We start from the raw sequence: 23,258 nt of genomic DNA, 5'->3' as shown, positions 1-23,258 counted from the left end.
TCAAGATTGTTTGTTTAAGTCTTCCCTGTTGGCACCATCCTTTTATTAAATCAAATAACAAATTTGCTACCCTGGACTCCAACTCTAACTCATTTATTTCTTATTCCTTTCATCCATTATTTTATTCTCCATATAACTCTTTTAAAATTGTTTAAATACTTCTTATTTTATTGTCTTATGTTGCTTTTACAATGTTGCCATGCCTTTCATATTTCATATTAGACACTTTGAATTGCCTTGTTGAAATGTGCTAATGAACTTATATGTATTTGTTTTATTGCCTTTGTTTTATTGCTATGGATGAAATTTATACTGCAGTAATTATTGGAATGTTTTATTACCCAGCCCTACTATGGAAGTGAAAGTAAAACAAATGAAGGAAAATTAGTGATGTAACTCTTCACCGTCTTTGCTCATTTCAGATGATAAAAAAAAAGAAAGAAATGAAATTAGACGAAATTCCTGACATCCAATGTTCAAGCACAGCATTAGGGAAAAAATGGGGAAAAAAGCTCAGAATCCATTACTGCCATGCTTTCTGAAAAGATTTTACTTGCCAACCCATAAAAAATATTTTTGTAAATTGAATGTTAGATTCACAAAAACCAAAATATTTTTTACATTCCACCTGCAACACTCACATCTACCCACCTGTACATTCAGATTGCTTAGAGCTTAAGTGGAAGCTGAACCTACTGATCTGCAGAGACTATTTTTCAAGGTGCACATATGAGAAGATACAAATTCCATATCTGCACAATGTTAACAATAAATTATGAATACGAGGCAGCATGTCCACATTGTACAGTCAAACTAATGAGCACAAGTCATGTTGATCCATTTGTCTTTCAGCTCGACCAAGACGGAAAGTCCACAACAATGATCCCTCCAGAAAAAAGGCCTTTGAACCTAAACCTCAGAGACGTGGTACAGTGTGGAGGAAATACACCCATACGGCTGAACAATCAAAAAGGAAGCAGAATTTATTGGCTCATTGATAACATTTAGCAGGCAAGTAGCCCATTAAAGGATATAGGCTGTTTTCTATCAGCATGCCTTTGGAGCAAGAACAAAACAATCTCAACACAGCATTATGCATTGAAATCACCTCCAGCAGTGTTTGCTATGTTATTGTTCCCTGCTTGGTTGATCTAAGACCCTGTGAATCTACATTAAATGAACAAATTATGTATCTGGGACATGCATAGCAGCCCAGTTCATAGCTAATCTGTTAAATATTTTAACATAACACCATTTGGTTTATTTAGTATGAGGACAAACATGTTTGATCTTTGGTCAATTTGAACATTATCTGCTGTGCCAATGAACAAATTCAGGAGTTGTTGTTGCCTGTGTTTCTTGAACACCAATGACTAGTGGAAGGTTTCAGGTAATACACCTTTGTGGTTTTCTGCTGCGTTGTTGTTCTTGAAACGAGAGCTTAATTTGACCATGTCTCTAAATACATTTTAAGACCACAGTTGTACACAAGACTTTGAAAGATCATATAAACACACACTGAGAATACGTCACTTGAAATTTGAGTGGCACCACCAAAACATCTTTATTTTGATTTCCAATATTCTTTATTGTACACGAACATACTGCAAATCAATCATTTTCAACTGGCAACTTTAGAAAATATTGAATTTACCTTTAAGTTAAAATGCACAAATGCAATGAAATGTAGAAGTGTGTCATCTGAAAACGTGACCCTCAATTTAGCAGATAAAAGAAAAATATCTGTGTGTGTTTGTAATGATTAGCCACATCACTATCCAAACAGCACAAAATTACGGCAATTTGACATCTTTTCTAGTGCAACCAATGGTAATTGTGCTAAAACTGATTATAGAGAATTAAAATCAAACATATTTCCAAACCATGAAAGAGCATAAGTGCCCACTTACAGTGCACTGCACTGCACATTGGGTCATTTTATCTGTCAGAAATGAATACTAATTATAAAGGAATAACTGTACATATCCTTTTTGCTGAATTGGCAAAAAGGGGTCATTTTAAATCATAGAAGTCTCGTGATTAAAAAAGAAAAAAGGACAGCAACTGTGTTGTTGTCCCAAGTTCTCTACCATTGGATTTCCTTTGCTTTCTCTTCCTTGTATGAGGTGATTCAGGCAGATCAAACCCTTTTGAAGTCTCTACATCCTCCTTGACAGAAGCTGCACTCCAGGGCCTCTGCCCTTCCTCTGTTCAGATTCCTGATGAGGGTGGGAGCATCAGGTTGAGCCTCACGTATCACTTACCCCTGAGTCAGGTGAGAGTGCTCCTGACGAGATGCACTCAGGTCTCTACCCTAGGACAGGGAGAAACTGGAGGTCACTGCTCTGAAGTAAAGCAGCCTCAGAGCTATAAACAGCTCATAGGGTGATAAGGAGAAATGTCTCTCTAGGAGTTATCAGTGGAGTTGTCATTGCTAGTCGAACTTGAGGACTGAGGGGTTGAGGAGGATGAAGAGGAGGAAGAGGAGGAGGTAAAGTTCATCCCTGATAGTTCTGGAGGGTTTGTTGCGGTGTTCTGTCCACACAAGCTTTTCCTGCACACAGGACACGTATCATGCTGGAAAAGAAAGGGAAAAAAAGGGGGCAACAATATAATTAGTCTTATTGCTGCTGTTTTTCGACTGCCACATAGTTCCACATAGCAACTGGTGAACAAGGTAAGACGATTAAATTGGTGGGGCTTAAATGACAAATACCTGTTCCAGCCAGGGTACTATGCAATCATTGTGGAACATGTGATTGCACGGGAGCTGCCTCACGTTTTCTCCAACACTGTAATCTTCTTTACACACTGGACATTCCAGCCCTGAAGCTGAAACGACAGAAAATGATGAATATCATTTGTAGAGTGGAAATAATGACATTAAGGTCTTTCAATTTTTATATTATAATGGCCAACATCCTGGTCTATACAAATTCAAAACTGGTTAAGAAACCAAAGTGGATCTTATAACTACAGTTCAATATATTATTCAGAATCAAATCATACAGGTATTTTTCCACAGCAAGAGTTTTCATGAGGTCAACATGGGAAACCTGTCCCTATACTAAGATATACATCTAGGGTGGAGCGACTCCAGCCTCCAGGCTGAATAAGGCTTACAAAACAATTCATAAATACTTAAGAGTAACTGAGAAATACAAAAAATAATCAGCAATTATTTGTTTTCTTCAAGAAAACGACATAAAACATTAGAGTAACATGCTTCACAGTGGTCCCTTGTGGCTGTGCACCTGTCAAATTTTCCAAATGGAATTTTTTTTTAATTATTCAAAGTCATCCAAAAGGGAATCCTTACAGCTGCCGATAGCTCCATTAATCTATTATCATCCTCGGCAGGCAGACAGAACTCAACATGACATTGGTAGTTTCTACTTAAGCTGTGCGCAATCCTGGGACAGTCAGACCCTGGCTTAACACAAGTCCTCTTCTGTGTACCTGTCACTCAGGTGCCCATGAAAGTGTGGCAATCATAATAATCAACCCTCATTGGTCTGATATAGCCCAGCCCCTGTGTAGAGCTACCTCCACAAGTAGAATCTAATTTTGTGGGAAACCCTGAAACAAACAAGCAATTTTGAAGAAAATTATACTACTTCACAATCATTACAGCAGTTGTGACTATTATGTATTCTAACTTACCAACATGCACATCTGTAATTTGTACTGTAGGAAGATTTTTTATTTTATCTCTATCAGCAGGCGGGGGTCCCGTATTCTCAAACTGGTTTAATAACTAAAGAGAGAAAAAGGGAAAGAAAATAGGAAGAAAATTGTGAGATAGATTTTGCATTATATGTATCACATATACTCAATATCCCCAATATGTAATTTAAAGTGTAATATATATATTTATCAATTTCAGAATGAGCAAAAAAAAACAAACACAAAAAAACCCTTCAGAAACAAGTTGAAAGTCTTTACAGTACCTGTGTTATAATTGCATCTAGTCCATTAGCTCCCCAGGCATAATCCATGGGATTTGAATGAAGAACACCCCTTAAAAAACAAACAAAAAAAAACAATGAAACATCAATCCAGCTAGAAGGAAACCAAGGGTAAATTGTGGAGAAGTTGCTACAATTTTACAACTCTGCTCCAGATACTCACCATGGCCCAACACCTATATTTGGCATTGCAGTAGGTGCAATTATTCCATTCACTAGCTGCTGAATGATTCTACAAAAGAGAAAATACAGGTATAGTACAGATATTGTGATGGAACATTTTAATTAGGTTCTGCATATCAAGACATTTAGCTATTACAGAAGACAAACACCATAAAACAAGCACGAGTGGGACTTGTCACAGAATATATTTCTTACCCTTCTAAAGTGGGTACTCCCTCGTGCCTCCCAGCTTGCCGCCTCGAACCATGACGACTCCTTGGTTGCCTAGCACCATATCGTTGCCGTGATGCTGTTTCCCTTTCCCTCCTGTTTTCAACATCCCGGTTGTCCTCTGTTCCCAGTCCAGCCCCAAAGTCAAAACTGTCGTCAAAGACACCCAGGGCAAACTGACCATAGCCCGACGGGAATGTGAACAAGTGCTGGTCTGGAGTCTGTGAGGCAAAGATAAAAATAAAAGACACCAGAATAACCCAGGTGTCCTGATGCTGGCGGTGGAAATCAGTACAGCTCAGTGGTTTTTCCAAAGTAAATCATCAAGCTAACAACAAATATCTGGGGTCAACACAACAAACCTGAAGTGAAGTTTGTTTTACTATTATGTAAATCATAGAATATTACAGAATATGTGTTAACATACAGTATTTCCATGAAATATTAATAATTGTGGGTTTTCAGAAAGCACTGACTTGAACTACACATCAGGCTAAGGGTGATAGCTAAGGGTGAGCACAGTAAAAAACAAACAACCAAATCACCCAATAACATATGACAGTAAAAGGTATAGACTGTAGTTGAAAAAGCAGAAGTTAAAGAGAAATGTCCATTACTTCTAGTCCCAGATCAACAAAACGTCAATGCAATAATACTAAGAAATGCTGCCGTAGGGCAACTGTATAGAAGACCAGAGGGACATTATGTGTGAGAGAGAGAGAGAGAGAGAGAGAGAGAGAGAGAGAGAGAGAGAGAGAGAGAGAGAGAGAGAGAGAGAGAGAGAGAGAGTGTGTGAGTGTGTGAGTGAGGAGTGAGTAACTTAGAAACCTCAAATGGTTGCTGGTTCTGGGGCCCGCTGGAGAGGGTAGACATGGAGCCATTGTCAGCACTAAACAGGGAACAGAATGTTGACAGTTTGTGTCGACTTTATGATGTCAAAGGAAATTTTATATTTTTCATCCTTCCGAACTATTACCCTAACATGTTTCACTGGGTCCTTTTTCTTCTACCTATACTTGCCCCTGCATCTTTTGACTTCTCGTGTTTTGGCTGATTTCACATGCAGTCATATAAAATGATTGTGTTCCCAATTTTAATTGTCACATCTTATGATAATGTGAAAAAAGGTTTTTAAAAAAAAGGATGACAGCCAGTGAAGCAATGCTAATCAAAACCAAGAGAGGCCCTTAATGCCCCTGTTGTAGAGTAGTGTAGAGGCATTAATGAATTTTCCTTTTTTCAATGACACTTCAAATGACAAACAGGGTCTGTTCTACACAAATCAATGCGTAAGACCGACATAACATACTCACAATATAAACCACTTATTTGAGAGCCAAAATAAAGACAAATGTTTTAAGTTGTCGCTAAAACAGTTCATTCAATAAGGGACAGAGGCCAAGATGATGATAAATGGAGGCATAGAAAGCATTATTTGATTCAATGTATTACAGAAAGGAGTCAAAGCCTGTGTTGCCGGCTCTTACAGGTGTTGGTACAAAGCTGAGTGTGTGAATCCTAAATGTGGTTAGTGAGGGATGTAACTGTTTGGAATGATGGCCAAACATAGATGATAAGTCCCAGGTTTTAAAAAACAATGAAAACTTTTCTCTATGGAGATAAAAAAGACTGCTGCCATAATAAATGGTAGCAGTTTGTGTGAGTTTCTAAATTATACAGAAAACTTTGAATGAATAAGTAAGTAGATGGTCCCTGTGATGAGGTAAAGTAGGGTTGATATACACACCTTCTCTCCTCTAGCAGCTCCTCAATAAACCCGGAGTCACATCTCGGACACGTATAGTCCTGTTAAAGAAAAACAAAAAGCAGCTTAGGGATGGACTTTGGGATAAAGAAGACAGAACATGCTTATACCTTTTTACCTTTTCAGGTTCGTTCACACACACACACACACACACACACACACACACACACACACACACACACACACACACACACACACACACACACACACACACACACACACACACACACACACACACACACACACACACACACACACACACACATGAATCTGAAAATAAAGACGAACACCAGATTTTTTTGGAGTGCAGATCACTGATGATCTCTAAGGACTCAGGAGAGAGTGTTCTACAAACAAAGACTTTCCCTCCCCCAACAAAACCCTGTTCTAGTGAAACTGTTGAAAGTGTCATAACCAGCTGTGTCACTTTCTGGTGTGGGAACCGTGTGTCCATAGGCCCTTTTGGCAAACACTGAGGATAACTGACATCTCTCTTCTCTACCTCCATGACGTCAATCAAGAATTCTTTGTACAAAAAGCCTCCAGCACATTAGAGGATAGAAACCCTGCCGATAGCTCAAAACGCAAATAATGAGGAACAGCTTCTTCCTCCAGGGTGGAAGACACCTTACACTAACCCATCAGTCAACAGAGAGCGAAGATACAAACACAAACCTTATTGCCTCATATATGTTATTAAACCTTCACGTGATTGTATCAATATTTTACTCACATTTAGCTATTTTTCCACTCAGATGCATTTCTATAGGAGAAGAGTAGCTCCTCTTATCAATAAAACCAGTAGTGAGAGAGTTGTGAGGTATAGCTGCCACCACCAGTCAGTACCAGCACCCTACACACACACACACACACCTATGGCTGATCGCTCACATTGTGACGGCCACATGCAGACAGATCATTCTAGCCTGTGACAGACGCTCACTTACTGAATGGCAGGACAAGAAAAGCACGGAGTGGTATTGTTGCCACCGGATCATTCACACGTGTTATCACAGGTCTGGTGCACGAAGTCTTAAGTGAGACGACAGCTCTGCATTAGTAAAAATGAGAAGCTGGAGTCGATAGTTCCCGTAAGATGCGCTGACAGTGTTGCTGGTGAATATAGCTAACACTCCAGGCTATATAGAAGCGTATTATTGTCCCAACTGTTAGCTATGTTAACTAGCAAACCATAATTACAAACGCAGGCTACTGCTACGCCTCGTTACAGCGCATGTGGCCGAAGAAGCAGCCCCGTGATCGTACGTGTTTGCGCACTGACAGGTCCAGCACCCAGATAACAAGCTAACTGACACTGAGCTCCGTTAGCGCGATATACGGGAACTCAGAGGGGCCGGCTAACGCTGTTAGCATGCTAACAGTTGACTCCGCGCTTACTACGATTTCTATTAAGAGAAACAACAACGCCGCCTTGTTTTTTATTCGCCCATCAGTCTCCACCTTGACTCTGTGTCTGTGTTACTTACGGGAAGCCGGGGGCTGATCTCTGCAGAGCATCTGTGACAGAAGAAGCGACTGGGCCATAGGGGAGCTTCAGCCATCTTTAGCCACTGAACAGGGAGAGAGCGGAAGGACTACGGAGCACCGCGAAGGACAATAATGTCAACATCCCCGAAACCACGACGACAGCGTCATGGCTGCATTGCATCATATATAATATTTAAAATGGAGAGAAACAATTATGCACTTGTTTGGTCACTGTCCCTACTCTTCATCTTTTGGGAATACACATATATTTTTTCCCCCTTTACAATGAGACTGGTCAATCTGTAACAATTATACCTCAAGATATGATGACTAAATTGAGATGTAATAAAAAGTTACATTTTATTGCATGTAGAAATTAAGCCTTATCAAAAACAAAAAAGTGAGCGCAGACTTTTTCACTTTGAATATAATATTACCTGTGACCCTGGATTAACATTATTAAGTATCATATCACAGGTAGTTCATTTATTTTTTTCGTTAATTTAACATGGTTATTTTTATGTTATTTGATTTATATTTAAATAATAATAAATTCAGTTTTATTACAATTGTATTTGATTGATATTGCATTTAATTATTGGACTGTTTATCTACATATTCTGTATGTTTTGTACTTAAGTGACTAATTAAACATGGTTATAGATAAAAGCAATGTGAGCTTCACTTGAAAAGGAGGAGAACAACTGAATGAATAATAAATAATATATTGGGCTGTAAAATTACAGACTAAGATTAATTTGAACATTTAAAATGTTTTTTGTGCATTAAGTAACTGTGTTACAAATGGTTTAAATATGAAGAAACATAAAAACAGCTTAAATAATCACTATTAACCTTTCTTCATTTGAAAACCACTATCAACAATGTGTCTTATAAAATACTGCCACATGGTGGTGCTTTTGTGTATCAAGTGTTGAGGGGTGTCACACTATTTCACTTTGTAGCCACTGGCTGAAGATACAATTCACTTATGCTTAGTTTCCAGGGGAATTTATAAAATCTTCAGGTGAAAGCTGGGTTAAGATGTCTTCAGTTCACAATGCAAAAGCCACACATCAAGTCAAGACCTCGATAACTCCCAGAACAAATCTGTATCATGTACCACCAAGCTGAGTCTCCACTGGACTCATGTGTTATCCTGCAGGTTCAGCGCCCCCCCTCAACTGCATAGAGATGTGTTTTTGTAATTTGGCATCCGACTGGATTTATTTTTGACACGTTACTTTTCCATTGGATTCCTGTCAACCACCTCTCGAGCCCAACAGGCGTCCAGCAAAGTCGTGCAGCATCTGTTTTTGAGCATCACAACCTGTCAAAGGTGGATTTGTCCTTGATTGTTGGATGGTGGTTTTTGGAAGCATTTTAATCAAGTGTCAAACAGGAGATGTGAAACAGTAAATAAGTAGCCTCGCACATGGGAAAGATGTCTTGTTTTATGTGGACACCACCAAGCTGTTATTGGCAGCCATCTGGTAGCCCTGAGATAGCAGTGAATGTCGAGGAGATCACTCACAGTTACATAAGATCTGGAGGCGAAAAACTATTTATTTTATTTTGTGTTCAGGTCTGTTTTTATTTTCATTGTCATAAATTAAAATGTCCTTATTTTTTTGACAGATATTCTCAATGTGATTACCATAACAGCAGATTGACAGCTATAAACATGTCACACAAGTAGGAGCACCTCCAGTGCTTGGCACAACATGTGGAGAGTGAGTAGGAGTTCCCATCCGACGACCTGTCAGCCAATCACATCCCTCAAGCCGTCTGGCCTGATTTTTATGCACGAATGTCCAGTTTCACGTCTGTTGATGAGAGAAGCCCTGGATGCAACCAGCTCTTGTGGTGTTTCATGGGTGTAGTGTTTTAAATAAAAATATATGGATACAGCCATACATCCACATGGTATCTAAACATGAGACATAAAGCAAACACAGTGCTCTGTATCAGTATTATACAAAATATTATTCTGTTACTTGTGTAGTACAAAAACTGCTATTTCCCAACCAGATATGATAAATAACAACAAGACTGCATGTTTCTGCACAGCAAAGCTGGGAACGTAACCCAGTTATATCCTCATGTCCTCTTTAGGCCGGTGTTGTGTCTGATGGGGCCATGTGGGAGCGGGAAAGATGCGGCTGTCCCATGGGCTGAGATTAGATAGGGTCTGATAGCACAGAGGTCTGCTATGTCTGCAAAACTGAGGTTAGCTATTGTGTCTCCGAGCCCAGTCAGAGGCGAATGCTCAATGTAGCAATGCACTCTGGGGAGTGAGCGCCTGTGGGTCAGAAACAAATCAGCCCAGACCAAGATCTCCCACATCAAACCAATCTGGATATGGACTATGTTGACAAAAAAAAAATCCTACATTATTCAGCACCTCATTGCTTGTAAGGGACTTTAAGTATTAGACATTTTCTTTCTATTTCTTCTTGCCAAATAAGTACATATGCATGTATGTGCAGATGCGTGCACACATCTATGCACAGTGACTTAGATAATGGAAAGGGAAATGTCTTCTTGGCCTACTTTCACAGTTTGATTTCCATTTTGCGCCAAGAGCCAATATAGTGTTGCAGCCAAGGCAGCAGACAGATATGCTGCAAGGGACACTGCTGCTTTTGTCACTCCATAGAGTTTTTCCAGACACTCCAGTCGGGACTGCCCCACACAGGCCCTCTGGGCCCCGAAATCACACTCACATGCACACATAAACACACACATAGACACACACTCAGCAATAACAGCCGTCTGTTGGAACTTCCTGGGCCTCTTAGTCATGCGTGACTTGTTTTCAGTCCCGCCCATTGAAAACTCTGTCTCCTCCAGACACAATCTGTCTGAGGCCGTGTGTCACAAGACCTCCGCATTAGACCCACTCACATGCACACACGGGACACACAGTAAGAAGGCCGTGAAGATCAACATTAGTGACGGATGAAGCTGTCTTTAAAAAATAAACACGACACATCCATGAACATGTACAGCATATACTCATGTCTGAAGCGCAGCAGGTATCCCCGCTGTTGTGTGCAGTGTTTTTCTGCACTGCTTGTGTTCCAGAGCTCAATCCCAGGGTACTGCGTTGGTGCATACCTGTTTTGGATTACATCACTGAGCAGCTAACAAAATATAGATGTTTTTTGGACGAACATATGTGCACAATTTGCAGCCTAGTATAAGCCGTCTTTGTTGTGAGTGTTTGTGGTTGCTCAGTGCAGGGGTTTTATTGTTCACTATCTGTTTTTAATGACTCATTGCTTCAATACATTGTGGTTAAATGTAGGACAGCGTTTTTTTTGCTGATTTCACCCTTTCGTTGACTCATTGTGTTTACTACTATTATATTGGGATTGTTAGTCCAAACACATTTTAACTCTGACAATGGTGTTTCAGTCTAGATTTTTATCAGGGAGTAGGGCATACTTTCTTATACATGGTCCCCACAGTATGAAACCAACTAACTAAAGTGAACACTGATTTTCTTATTCACATTCACAAGGTCACTGCAAAAGCCTAACAACCTAAACTCAATCTGCATGTCTCTAGACTGTGGGAGTAAGCCGGAGAAAACCCTCGTAGATGTGAAAATAACATGCCAACTCCAACCAGAAAGACCCCGACCAAGCTGAGATTCAGACCAGATTCCTTCTTGTGGGAGGTGAGAGTGCTAACCACTGAGTCACCCTGCCACAAACATGATAAACAAAGATGGTAAACATTAAAATGTTAGCTTTGTCACCTTGTCACTGTTTCTGTTCCTTGACGTTTGGTTTTATTGAGTGATAAACACTATATGTCATTTTTTAATGGCATTTGAAATGTGTGCATTGTATGAATACAGTATGACCAGCTTTCAGAGTCACAAAACAGAGTGACAACATTCTAGTCAACAAAAAAAACAAGTGCACAACACACAAAAGATAGCCTGCTGGAAAGATATGTGTTGTGTTATCTCTTCTACCCAGCACATCTCCCATATGAAGACCTCCCACAAACACACAGGGGCCAAGAAGAACTCTTAGATTAAAAGAAGCAAGAATTAGCTTTTCAACAAGAAATTACCCAGCAGGTTGCTGTGTGTGTGAAATGAGGACAATAAGGGATCATTAGGAGTTGTGTGTGTGTGTATTGTGTATATAAATTCCCTACTGGGTTGTTATTGGCCTACGATATATACACGTGTGTGTTAATGCGTGTCTGTGTGAATGAGAATGTGGGTGTAACATGGGTTCCCAAGATTTTGCGTGCATAAGGTGTATACAGTGTGTGTGACGGTCTCTGGATGTTTGTGTTGTTTCTCATGCAGTTGCACAGTATGTCTCATCGCATCCACAGTCCACTCCAAACAACACCGGAGCTCGTAACATTATGCATGGGTGCCGTTACTCCTGTTCGCTAAAACTGACCAACAGTCTGTTTACAACATGTGCAGCTCGGCAGCCTGGGTGAATAGCTACCACATGGGCCTCTTGACTTCATTAGTGATACACTGTCCCACTTCAACAAGTCGAGGATGATTTAATCAAGTGCATCCTGGTGACTATTGTAGCTGCTCAACTAAAAGAAGCTGTTGACAATGAGCAGGCAAAATCAAATGAAATCCGAACCACGGAAACAGTCCCGCTCTTATCTGTGCTGCATTTGCAGGGCATACCTTAACGCATGGCAGCCAAATATATATACTAAACCAACTTTTCATGATAAACAGTCTGCGAGCCAAGGTTCTTAAAATAAGGTATTTCAGTTTTTTTCCCTCTGTGAGAGCCACCTGAAAAGCTGATGTGAAATTACGGTCACGGCCTGGTGATCTTCCAAACCTCAAATTGCACAATTGGTCTCAATTTGAGTCAAGTTTAGGGACTAAGTGCAGCACAATTATAACACTTCATTGACTTGTTTCCCTCAGGTATGTGGCTCGATATCTCAACAAGGATTCAAACCAAAGTGGACTCAACGACATTGTGAGCGGCAACAGTCTCATATATTAAACAGACCCAGGCGCACATGTTCCCAAACACTTTTAAAAACCCTCAGACTCAAAAAGTCTCAGACTGTACATACATTTTTTCTGAATACCGTATACATATAAACTTAAAATATTAACAAAGCCTATATTTTCTAGTATTCCCTTTGTCATTAATTTTAACTTCTATTAGACTTACAACATACGAGCCAGACCACACACAGAGTGAGCAGAGAACTCGTCCGAGAGGTCACAATGAGGAAGTGAAACAATTCACCACGAATAATTGTGGACTATTAGCATTTGTAAACTTCCTACCTCGGCTGATTTGCTGGTAATGATCCGATCTCATCCAGATAATTGACAAACACTGCTTGTGTGCTGTAAACCTGCATGGAGTTTCGAATCTTTCGTAATATAGTAAATACCCAGCCCGGCCAGATTCCCACTACAAAGATTAATCATTAGATTTGCTGTCAATGGACATTTTTTTATGTCGGCCCTTATGTCAGTCAATTGCCTGACATCCACCCTGAGGCTCTGATTATTTGAACTGGTAATTTGTGTTATGTGCCGTAACAAGAGAGCTATGGTTCAAAATTAAATATTGAATGGTTTTCCTTTTCTGTATAAAACATTGTCATCTTCATCTGGTCTATAATCTGATGAAATTAGCATTAATCTTTGAGCAACGACTGGTAGTGTGCTCCCCCTCATTACCTCAGATCAGACATCATATGAAGAAAAAAAGCATTTCTGAGAAATCCAAAAAAACATTATCTGTAACAGTATACGTGATCGGAGTGTGGGCTCTTGTCTCAGTATAATAATCACCTGTCAGAATTGAAATGTCATACAGATGGAGGAAATTAAAACTCGTCATCTAAAAAAAAAAAGCAAGTCTCTGAGGCAGATGTACTCTGATGGAGTGATGGATCTGATATCTATTAGTTTCAGATGTTGGACAGAACTGTTTACAATCCAGTGGCGCGATCCAGAGAGTGGGTGGTCCCTGAAAACTCTCCACGGTGCCGGTTTTCATCAGAACATCATTTGAGATAGATGTTGGCTGTTAGCTTACTGGAAGTTGTAGAGCAAGTTGTCGGAAATGATCCCATGTGGTGGACGTTGAGAAAGAAGCGTGACATATCAGAGCGTGATGATTAGGCATCCCTGAAATGTCAGTGTGGGCGTCACATTATAACCTCATGTGTTTGCCGGGATATAAACAACTCAGCCAGAGACTGTGACGTAATGTGTGTGACTGATCCCATGCTTATTACAGGTGAGCTCCAGCAGGAGAGATGCGCCCACGTTCACACCCACGCACTCAAACATACACAGACAAACACACACACACACAAGGCCACCTTCCAGTGGATGTGAGGCTCATGTGCCACACCACAAACCATAATATATAGAAAAAAGAGATGAAATATGGGGGTCAAGTGGGCAGAGAATTCCTGAGGTCTCGTGTTGAGTGTAATTACAATAGCTCTGAAATGTCTCGTAGGTTTACACTGCGGTCATGCCATTACTACCACTGGTGTGACAGAGGTGCATCATCTCCGACATCAGTCAGAGGCCTGTGTGGTAATGAGATACAGGTTGCTTCTGCTGAAGGTATTACGCAGTCATAATGACAAGAGCAAATGGGGTTTTATCTGTCTTGAACAACATGCATCTATTGGGACCAGTTTGTCCCGATACATGCACCAAAAATCTGCTGTCTCAACTTATTGTTTTTCACTTGTGTGTTTTACTGGAAGCATACAGCGTGAACCCCAAAGTGAGGCAAGAGTGGCGAAAGCTTTATTATAGTGGCTGTTTATTGCAAATTCCTGTGGGGTGGCCACGTTTTAAACTATGGTGAGAAACACCGGCTTGGTGAGTTTATTGTGTCAGTCCAAGAAGAATTTTTTGATGAATTGCACTCATAAAGGTATATGAATAATTCACTCAAAATACTTCTTACACAATGATGCATATTTGAAAGTTAGAGTTTTGTAGAATCCCAACAATGAAAAACTAAACTGGCGGGCCTCATTGGACGGTTGTCTACTACGGCCAATACAAGTTCAGTGGGCCACACTCATCATGTGTTTCTCATTATTATTCCTCTTTGTCCCTTAAGGAGTATAAGGCATTGACGACCTGTCTCAAACTTGGTCTGTCCTGGGCTACGTGTTGGACCTCTTCCCACGTCTGAACCATCTCTTTCAGTTCGGCCGTCACAGTTCGCCACCATGTTGTTTTGGGCCGACCTTGTTTGCGTTTTCCAGGTGGTCTTCTTAGGGTGGTCCTTGTTATGTGGTCCTTTCCAAGCCATTGTATGCACCAACGTCTGATCTCTAGCCCTCCACTCTGGCTCTGTGGCTAAATCCACACTAATACTTTTTCATTTGAAAAAATGCATCATCTCTGCTACGTATACACTTGGTGTCAACGCCACTTTAGACTTTTAGAGCTGCTACAATGAAAAAGTTTGGAGACGCTGCTGGCACTGACAACTCCCAGGCAGACACGGAGAGGTTTGGAAAGAATGACGTTAACACTCACAACTGCCTGCTGATTGGGTCCTTTTGGTTACAGCGTGACCCTCTTCCAGAAGAATACAATCACATCAGCCTCGTCACCAGAGTAGAGCGCAACATTAATCAATTACGAGAGTTGCTGACCACGATGTCTTGGCTGACGGCTGGTGTGCACTTAAATTCGGTATTTTACAATGATACAACTGCTTACATGAGAATGAGACCTGTCCTGCCTCCAGCTGGATGCAAATTCTGTCCCGTTTGCACCGGCACATGCGTACCCAGTGTACGTGTGTGGTCATGTGATATGAATTTTTCAGGCGTCTTGGTATAGACATGGATTAAAAGTAATATGGTGCCAAAACGGTCATGTGGACAGGGAAGGATGTAGAGTATGAAGGTAGCCGTAGTCTTCATTCTTCATTTGGGATCTTTTTTAGTCCAGAAGATGTGGCATATTTTCCCTCAGGTATCCATTGCTTAAGTCAAAGTTTCTCAACAAATGTCTTTGGATCATATCGGTCACATATAATTTAATGCACAAAATACAGAAAACATTTAAAGATACAACACTGAAAACTCAATTTTGTGTGTGGGCACAGCAACGTCCACTCAGTGCCATCGTTATTTGCCTTGTTTGAACTAACAAAACATCTAACTCCATTCCCAGTGTAATAAAAGGGCACTTGGACAGGAATATAAACATCTCCCTAAAGTTGAACCAGATGCTGCAGCATGACGGAGCGCAGGACCCAGAGACGGGAGAGAGAGAGAAAGACAGAAAAACAAGGGAGGCACTCTACACAGGAAAGTGAGTCAGTACCGAGGTCTCAGCTTTTTGATACGTTTGTTCCTCGGATCCCTCTGACCCATCCGGAGCAGGGGGATATCCCTGAGGGGAGACAGGGGCTTGAATTTGTTTCTCTGCCGCCCCACACATGGGCCTTTAAAGAGACCGCTCAGAGGAGGTTTAACCATCGCACACATTAAACTGAGTGGCTGGCTGCTGAAGCCTGACCCTCCACCCTAAACCCCAGCATGAGACTAACTCTGCATAATCCATGTACAGTGCAATTATGATCTGATTGGGCTGAAAGTGGCTGTGACACGGTTTAGAAAAATTGAAATATTATAAAGTGCATGTCCGACAGTTTCACAGTTACATTATGTTTCAATTGAAACAACCAATGCGAGGTGAACAAAGATACAATAGGAAAAAACGATTTCAAAATTTACTCTGACGCTAAGTATGTTACTCTTCCACACTTTTCATTAGTCCTCTTACAGTATTTCTCACTATCCGGTTGATTAAACTCATGTAACGTGAGTAATGAAACTTGTTTAGCTGAAAACAAGTATAAAACTATGTTGACTTGAGTAACCTGTATTGCAGGGCGTTGGGGGTATAGGGGCGGAGCCTCCCTGCATGCTCGGAGACAATGTTGTGTTATTATAGATCTTACTAACTGTTGTAAAGGATTTATTTTGGTAGCATGAGTGGAGCTATGTGCACAGGTAGTAACACCCAGAACGTGCTGCGAACGGATCGGGTCCAGTCTACATCCAGGACATGGTCAAACCTTACACCCCAGCCCGTTCACTCCGCTCTGCATCTGCCAATCGGCTTGTTGCTCCCTCACTGCGAGCTAAACACTCAACAAAATCACGACTGTTTGCTGTCCTGGCTCCTAAATGGTGGAATGAGCTCCCCAACGACATCAGGACAGTGGAAAGTCTACACATCTTCCACTGCTAACTAAAAACACATCTCTTCCGACTATACCTTGAATAAAAGTTTAAACTAACAATTTAGTAGAACTTATATGGCACTTACCTATAGCACTTTGTAGTTTGGCTTTCTTGAAGAAATTGTACTTTCTTGATTCTTGTTCTGGGTTTGTACCCTCATGGTTGAATGCACTTATTGTAAGTCACTTTGGATAAAAGCGTCAGCCAAATGAAATGTAATAATGTAATGTAACAGGTGTGTGGAAAAACGAATATGGTTTTTATATGATAAAGTTCAACAATTCTCTCCACTTGAGTTCTTGCCTTTGAGAAATCCCAGCCTGTCCCAGTATCATGGGCTACTGGAGGATAATGTAATCATGGATGACAATAAAGCCATTCTCAAGCTGTTTGCTTAGTATGAATATTTGTATTTGAGTAGAGTAATAAAGACTAACTTGTTTTACTTAAAGCTAGGTTTGGTAATCTTGGAAAAGCTGGCAAGAGCAGACTACACGTGTCAAAGCTCCGCCCCAAAATCACATGAACGTGAACTGAAGCGGACTTTTCCTGACTCGTTTGCTAAAATCTGACCATCAACTCTGGTTCAGCGGTTTCTCTGTTTCTGTTTCTATCTATCTATCTATCAACCCTACCTTTAAATTGGAAAAACAAGTTAATCTCTACTTGTTATACACAATTAAGTAAACACAACTAGTTAAAATAAAATCAGCAATTATATATAAAGTAATAATAACTTAAGACTAATAGTTATATTTATTGCCTTTTCAAAGAAGTTTGAAATAAACCTGTCAAATTGCTGTTAAAAAAAGGGAAGAGGACACATTGTGACAAATATTAAACTTTATGTTATTTTGCAGTGGCAGTACAAAAATACAAAAATATGCTGATGCATTTATCATTCAGATTTCACAGTAGGTACTCAGGTAGGTACACACAAGACTGTTATTTACAGGAGAGTAATTGAAATATTCCATTATACACTAAAAAGATTATTCAAAGCATCCAGACACCTGCTTTGAGTTTGAAGATTAACTTGGACCACTGGACATTGTTTGACATCCACCAGGTTCACCAGTGTCCGTGCTGGACTGATTGACTCTTCTCCGATGACGACATAATCAGGTGCGTTCAGCTCGCCTAAATTTGAGTCCCATTCCCAGACAAATTTAATTTCCCTGTCAATCAGACGATGCTAATTGGATTTATCTGTCCAGTAAAATTCCAATCAAGTCAAAGCAGCAAAACAGCATCTGAATAAAAAGCACGACCTTCAAAAATGCACTTACAAAATAAAGCTGTGTGTTCAACGGAGGAGGTATTGCGAAAGGTTTTGTGGGGTTGTACCAACAGTCGTCTGAGACAAACACAACCAAGCTGTTACTTGTAGTGGTCGGCGGTGGCAGACAGTTTGGATCAGGTTCCACAGTAAACATGCAGAGCCGGTTTGTTTAGACTGAACCCCTTCCTCACTCACTCACTCACTCACCCCCTCCCAGACAAAGAGCTGAAGTACGTACAGTGCAGCTGTAGTTGTCTTGTTCTTGTTTGTGGTGGATTGAAACCACACTGGCGGGCTACAGAGGCGGAATCAACTTTCCAAACAAATTAGCGCTGCTTTCCATTAGCTTAAGAGGGAAAACTGTTTTGTTTGTTGGGGGAATGGAGACTACAAAAACTGTAAAAAAGTTGTGACACGCCACTGCCAGTGACCGCCAGTCTGCTTTCGTACATACACAATAAACAAAAAACACAATAAATACACTTTTTATTGCATCAGCTTTCCCATGGATATATGCAGCTGTTACCAAGATAAAGACATAAATAGAGTTAGATACCTTCTCCAATAAATAGTAGTGGTATTCTATTTACAATATGCATACATCTCCCAAAGAGCTCATGAGATATTTCTGTCTCGTGCTTTCCTCTGCCTCCGCCTTGCAGCGTCACGCAACATCAACACGGCCGAGGCAGCTACACACCTAGTGTTGAACCCCAAAAGAGGTCTTCGATATTAAAAACACATCGTCATTCTGTGTACAAGGGGGAGGGGGAGTGATTGTCAAAAAGGAGAAAAAGAGGTCATCGCGGGAAGCTAGTGGTGTGTCACTTGGAAACCGACTCTGGAATGGTCCATCTAGACTGCGTTTTCCTCGCTGCCATCGAAAACGTGAGCTTTCCGTGGGGGACCTGCACCAAAGGGAGACAGACACTTAACAAATCTAAATTCTTACATCATCACAGGAAAGAACAGGTGAGAAAATGAATGGTTTCGCAGTCTTACTGTTGCAGTGGCCGTAGTGGCGGACGCCTATGGAGCGGCCCAGGAAGCAGGTGGCCCGGCGGAGGTGGCAGGCGCTGGGGTAGGTGATGTTGTCATTGCCGCAGATCGGCTGCTCGGACAGCATGGGTATTGGGCAAGGTGTGGTGCGGCACATGACGCAGTGGGCACTGTTGGTCTGGTCCGTCACGCAGGTGTGGGTTCCTGGACACACCACGTTGGAGCACGACTCTGTGCCAGACAAGAAACGGTAAGATCACGCATTAAAAGAGAATGTCATACTTTTGTTTATGTGCAGAGGAGCTGACATGCAAATATACATGTGTGAATTATTGCTCACTTTTGCAGTCGCCCTGGTACATGACCTCCAGGTCTGGGTGACCCATGCAGCGGGCCATCAGCATAGCGCACTCATCCATGTATGTCTTTCCATCGCTGCCGCACACAGCGTGCGTCTGGGAAACGTCAGAGCAGTCCGGAGAGCACACACACTGAGGCCTCCCCATCTTCATGCTGCAGACCTTCCCAGGGCTGCATTTCACTCCCTCACAGGTCTCTGCAAAAGCAGTGTCAGTGTAATATTACTTTATTTACAAGGCAGCAGACATCTGGTGACCCACGAGGCATTTTCATACAAAACAAGCTTAAATTCTGGGGTTTCTTCCCCAGACTGTACACATTTTCACCTTTTGTACAAAATTTACAAATAATCACATCTCTTTATTGACCGTGACACAGGGGGTTGCCTCGCCTGGTGGAATGTAAGACTGGCCCTGTTTTCATAACAGATCTATGTGTATCGGCTGCACACAGGACGGGCCTAGCTCCCGTAGAGGGACGGAAGGGCTCAGAGGTAGAGGGAGTTCAAATAGCCGTTGAAGAAGTTTGCAGACTGTTAAATGAAGATGCCCTGGGCTCTTTCTGATGGCCCATAATGTCAGAGTACAGGAGGAGCTGTAATTCTACACAAAGCAGAGTCAATATTAGACAATGCATGCAGGTCTCTTCCCAGGACCTTTTCACAGTCTTAAGAGATGTTCTGAGTCCTGTTAACAGTCAGTGACTTATTTCCTACCTCTACCAGAGATTCAATATCCTGCTTTATTCCATATCTCTGCTTTTTGTCCACTCTCAGTTCTCTATCAGCAGCACGTTGTTTTTGTGTCTGTTGCAATAAGAGGACATCTGAAAACCATGATGATGTTGGTGTCTCTCTATGGATCGACAAGCCTTTTATTCGAATAGCATTTCAAATTATCAAGATGGTATTTATGCTTCCCAGACATCTGGGCATGTGGCAGGCTTTAATTCCAACCTGCAGGAATGTATTTACTTATTTTCTTCTTGGAAACAAGCAGGGCTCCTTATTTAACAAGCTTTGGAAATAGTGAAGACATAATGAAGGGAGCGAAGGAGAAAAAACAAGGATGATTGTTCTGATTCATTTTCCATGTGATTTAACTGTTTTTCTCTACGTGGGTAACATTTATATGAACCTATCGATTATCATTTCAAGTGTATCTACGTACAAACCACATCTCTGTCTTTAAACAATGTGATGATGCCAGAATAACCTGGGGCTGTGTTTGGGTGTGTTTTCCTAAAAAATACAGCAGTAGCCAGGTTTTTACTGGAATTCATCAACATTGGAGAAAGTCAAATTTTTGGCCTGTGATCACATGGTGCGAGGGCTGCTTTTACGAGAACAGAATTTATCTGTTAGTGAGCCGGGGTGAACCTCGCTGAGATTCCAGGGGAGGAAACTGTCTCAGGACAGCTGGGTGGAGTGATGTGGAACGACTCTCTCCCCGATCCACGTCTGCGTTTTGTTAGAAAGCTGCATCGGGAACTCATTGTGTAAATATCTCCATTCACACATGACGTGACTCAAATTAGGTTTCCCCTACGCTCCGGGAACCACAACAGTTATTTTTATGTAACGGAAAATAACCAAATTACCAATGATGACTCCGAGATCGTATAAGATTATATGTTTAAAGTCTGCAAATGATGCCTAAGCAGTGATTAAAACTCACTCTAGCAACCAGATTCCTGTTAGATATCTTTTGTTTATTTAGAAATGGGGATTTAAAGCCTTTAAATAAAGAATCTTACTTTTGATGACTATAACTTCACCCCACATAAATAAATGACAGCAATGCACACGTAACTTTCTTGTCTATTCAATTAAAAAAAAAGTACTTTTATTCGTGTTGGTTTGTTTGTTTACCTTTGCATGGTTTACAGGAGACGATCCCCAGGAAGCCCAGCAGGCTGACCTCGTTTATGGGCAGGCTGCTGTTGGACCAGGCTGTGTCCAGACGGTTCCCGGCACAGCACTCCTCTCTGTTCACCCCTCTCATCAGCACCATGTCGCACCTCTGGTCCTGCTGCAGCCAGCACATCCCAGCTAAAGGCACGGACATTTGAATAAAAACACTTCAGTCCACTCAAACATCATTAACAATTAAACACATGTAAATAAGTGTATTCCGTTTTTCAGAATCCATGTATTGTAGTATAACATTGCTTTTTCCCCCCTATTTACAATACTAATGTATAGCACCTGAATGCCAGGACGTGTTTATAGGAAGAAAAACTTGATTATTCTAATAACTAAATATACAAAGAGTGGACAACATATCTACTTTTTGGAAAACAGACAGTTGTTTAAAACAGAGAGACACACTACACTGGTAGGGCTACGTAAATATGAATACTGAAAAAAAGTGCCTCACTATAATAGCCACAGTAAAGTAAAAAGAAGTTCACTCACCACTGGTCGGATTACTCCCAATCTGATACAAAGGGAGAATCACCCCGAAAACAAAGCTGAAGTAGCTCATTGTGTTCTTTGCTTATTCAAAAAAATCTTCCTCTGAAAACTTCAATATCAGTGAGAACAAGTGAGGTTTCTCTCTGACAGAGCTCTGGAAGTAGCCGTCCCTTATGTGAATGAATGTGTTGTGGATAAGTGATGTCGTTCCCCCTCAGTATAAATATTTAGCCCAGATGGAATTATGCTGCTGGGATGGGCGATCCTCTCAGCCAGTAATAAGCCAGGGCAGGACACAGTTTGACTCTGACTCAATTTTCAGAGTCGGGAAATGATCCATGCCCCGCAGCAGCAGACGCTGGGCACTCGTGTGACCTCACCAAACATTTTCACACCATATTAGACTAATGAAAGGCTCATTAAGTCCTGGAAAAGACTGGAAGATACGTTTAGATGAGTTTTTCTCTAGTAATTAAGTTCCTTTCTTCCCATTCAGACGAGTTTCTTCATGCAGCCTATTGAATTAACTGATTGAACTTGAAATTTACCTTATCTGAATTCTAAGCAAAAGCCATTGTTTAAGCCGTGTGGTGGGTCAGAGTTGTTTTCTTCTGTATTGTCTCATCTCCCTCTTAAATGTGGCATAGCTCTGAGGTATTTATTCTCCCCACAGTCCATACACCGTTTGATCATGAAAGTTTCCAGCTGATCTGTGTGGTTTTATTGGGTATAGAAACTGCATTCTCGCTTTTTATCTTATTATTGTTTTCAAACCATAATCCCTTTAAGTGTTGTGATCCGGCACTGACCCTCGCTTGTGCCTCGATTTAACGTAAATGTAGATGAGGGAAAGTACAACTACGACAAAGTGGTTAAACTCTAAGGTTTTTTCTAAAGAATTTGGGATTTGTTATGTTAAACCAAATTAATATCAAGTGCCTGAAAGATACCCACAACTGCAACACTTGAGGACAAATGACGTCATTCGCCTCACAGACACTCTCTTACCTCCTTGTGTTGACTGTCTGGACCTTATCTATGAATCCTGATATCATAATACAGAGAAATGAAGGGAGGAGTGCTTGTGAAGGTGGTCTGCCCTTAAGCAATATGTGAAGTTTAATAAAAAGAAACCACTATGTAAGAGCTTATCAGAAACATCTACCCCATTCTTTATTACCAAACTCAGACAGCCACAGCGAGTGAGACTGAAAACACTGAGGATACAAAGACAGTATCTGTCGAGCGTAGGCACAGACGTGTTTGCTTAACGCCATCCAGTATTCACAAACAGCTCACTATAATGTGTCTGGA

The 23,258-nt window shown here is 41.0% G+C and overlaps 2 protein-coding genes across 2 annotated transcripts; both read right to left on the bottom strand.

The window, feature by feature from the left end:
• Nucleotides 1–1,536: 1,536 nt before the first annotated feature.
• On the bottom strand, nt 1,537–7,774 carry LOC117759784 (E3 ubiquitin-protein ligase RNF126-like). Its single transcript, XM_034582165.1, has 9 exons — nt 7,614–7,774; nt 6,109–6,167; nt 5,190–5,250; nt 4,347–4,582; nt 4,132–4,200; nt 3,951–4,020; nt 3,664–3,757; nt 2,717–2,832; nt 1,537–2,577 (listed from the first exon to the last, which is right to left on the bottom strand). Exons 1-9 carry the CDS (start codon nt 7,686–7,688, stop codon nt 2,407–2,409), a joined length of 951 nt encoding a protein of 316 aa, XP_034438056.1. The 5' UTR covers nt 7,689–7,774; the 3' UTR covers nt 1,537–2,406.
• Nucleotides 7,775–17,718: 9,944 nt separating this feature from the next.
• Nucleotides 17,719–22,167, bottom strand: fstl3 (follistatin-like 3 (secreted glycoprotein)). The gene is made up of 5 exons (XM_034583607.1): nt 21,945–22,167; nt 21,399–21,578; nt 19,509–19,724; nt 19,172–19,399; nt 17,719–19,077 (listed from the first exon to the last, which is right to left on the bottom strand). Exons 1-5 carry the CDS (start codon nt 22,012–22,014, stop codon nt 19,025–19,027), a joined length of 747 nt encoding a protein of 248 aa, XP_034439498.1. The 5' UTR covers nt 22,015–22,167; the 3' UTR covers nt 17,719–19,024.
• Between the last annotated feature and the right edge of the window lie 1,091 nt (nt 22,168–23,258).

The sequence above is a fragment of the Hippoglossus hippoglossus genome, chromosome 4 (genome assembly GCF_009819705.1).
Source record: "Hippoglossus hippoglossus isolate fHipHip1 chromosome 4, fHipHip1.pri, whole genome shotgun sequence".
NCBI classification, from domain to species: Eukaryota; Metazoa; Chordata; class Actinopteri; order Pleuronectiformes; family Pleuronectidae; genus Hippoglossus; species Hippoglossus hippoglossus.
Note: the sequence above shows the minus strand (reverse complement) of the source record. Positions and strands in the feature narration are given on the sequence as shown.

Coding starts and splice junctions, on each gene's coding strand:
- LOC117759784 (XM_034582165.1), bottom strand. CDS start 7,688: ATGGCTGAAGCTCCCCTATGGCCCAGTCGCTTCTTCTGTCACAGATGC. Junction 4,583..5,189: donor AGAACCAGCAACCATTTGAG/GTTTCTAAGTTA, acceptor TTTGCCTCACAG/ACTCCAGACCAGCACTTGTT. Junction 4,021..4,131: donor AATATAGGTGTTGGGCCATG/GTGAGTATCTGG, acceptor TTGTTTTTTAAG/GGGTGTTCTTCATTCAAATC.
- fstl3 (XM_034583607.1), bottom strand. CDS start 22,014: ATGAGCTACTTCAGCTTTGTTTTCGGGGTGATTCTCCCTTTGTATCAG. Junction 19,725..21,398: donor CTCCTGTAAACCATGCAAAG/GTAAACAAACAA, acceptor CTGCTTTTGCAG/AGACCTGTGAGGGAGTGAAA. Junction 19,078..19,171: donor CCACTACGGCCACTGCAACA/GTAAGACTGCGA, acceptor CCTTTGGTGCAG/GTCCCCCACGGAAAGCTCAC.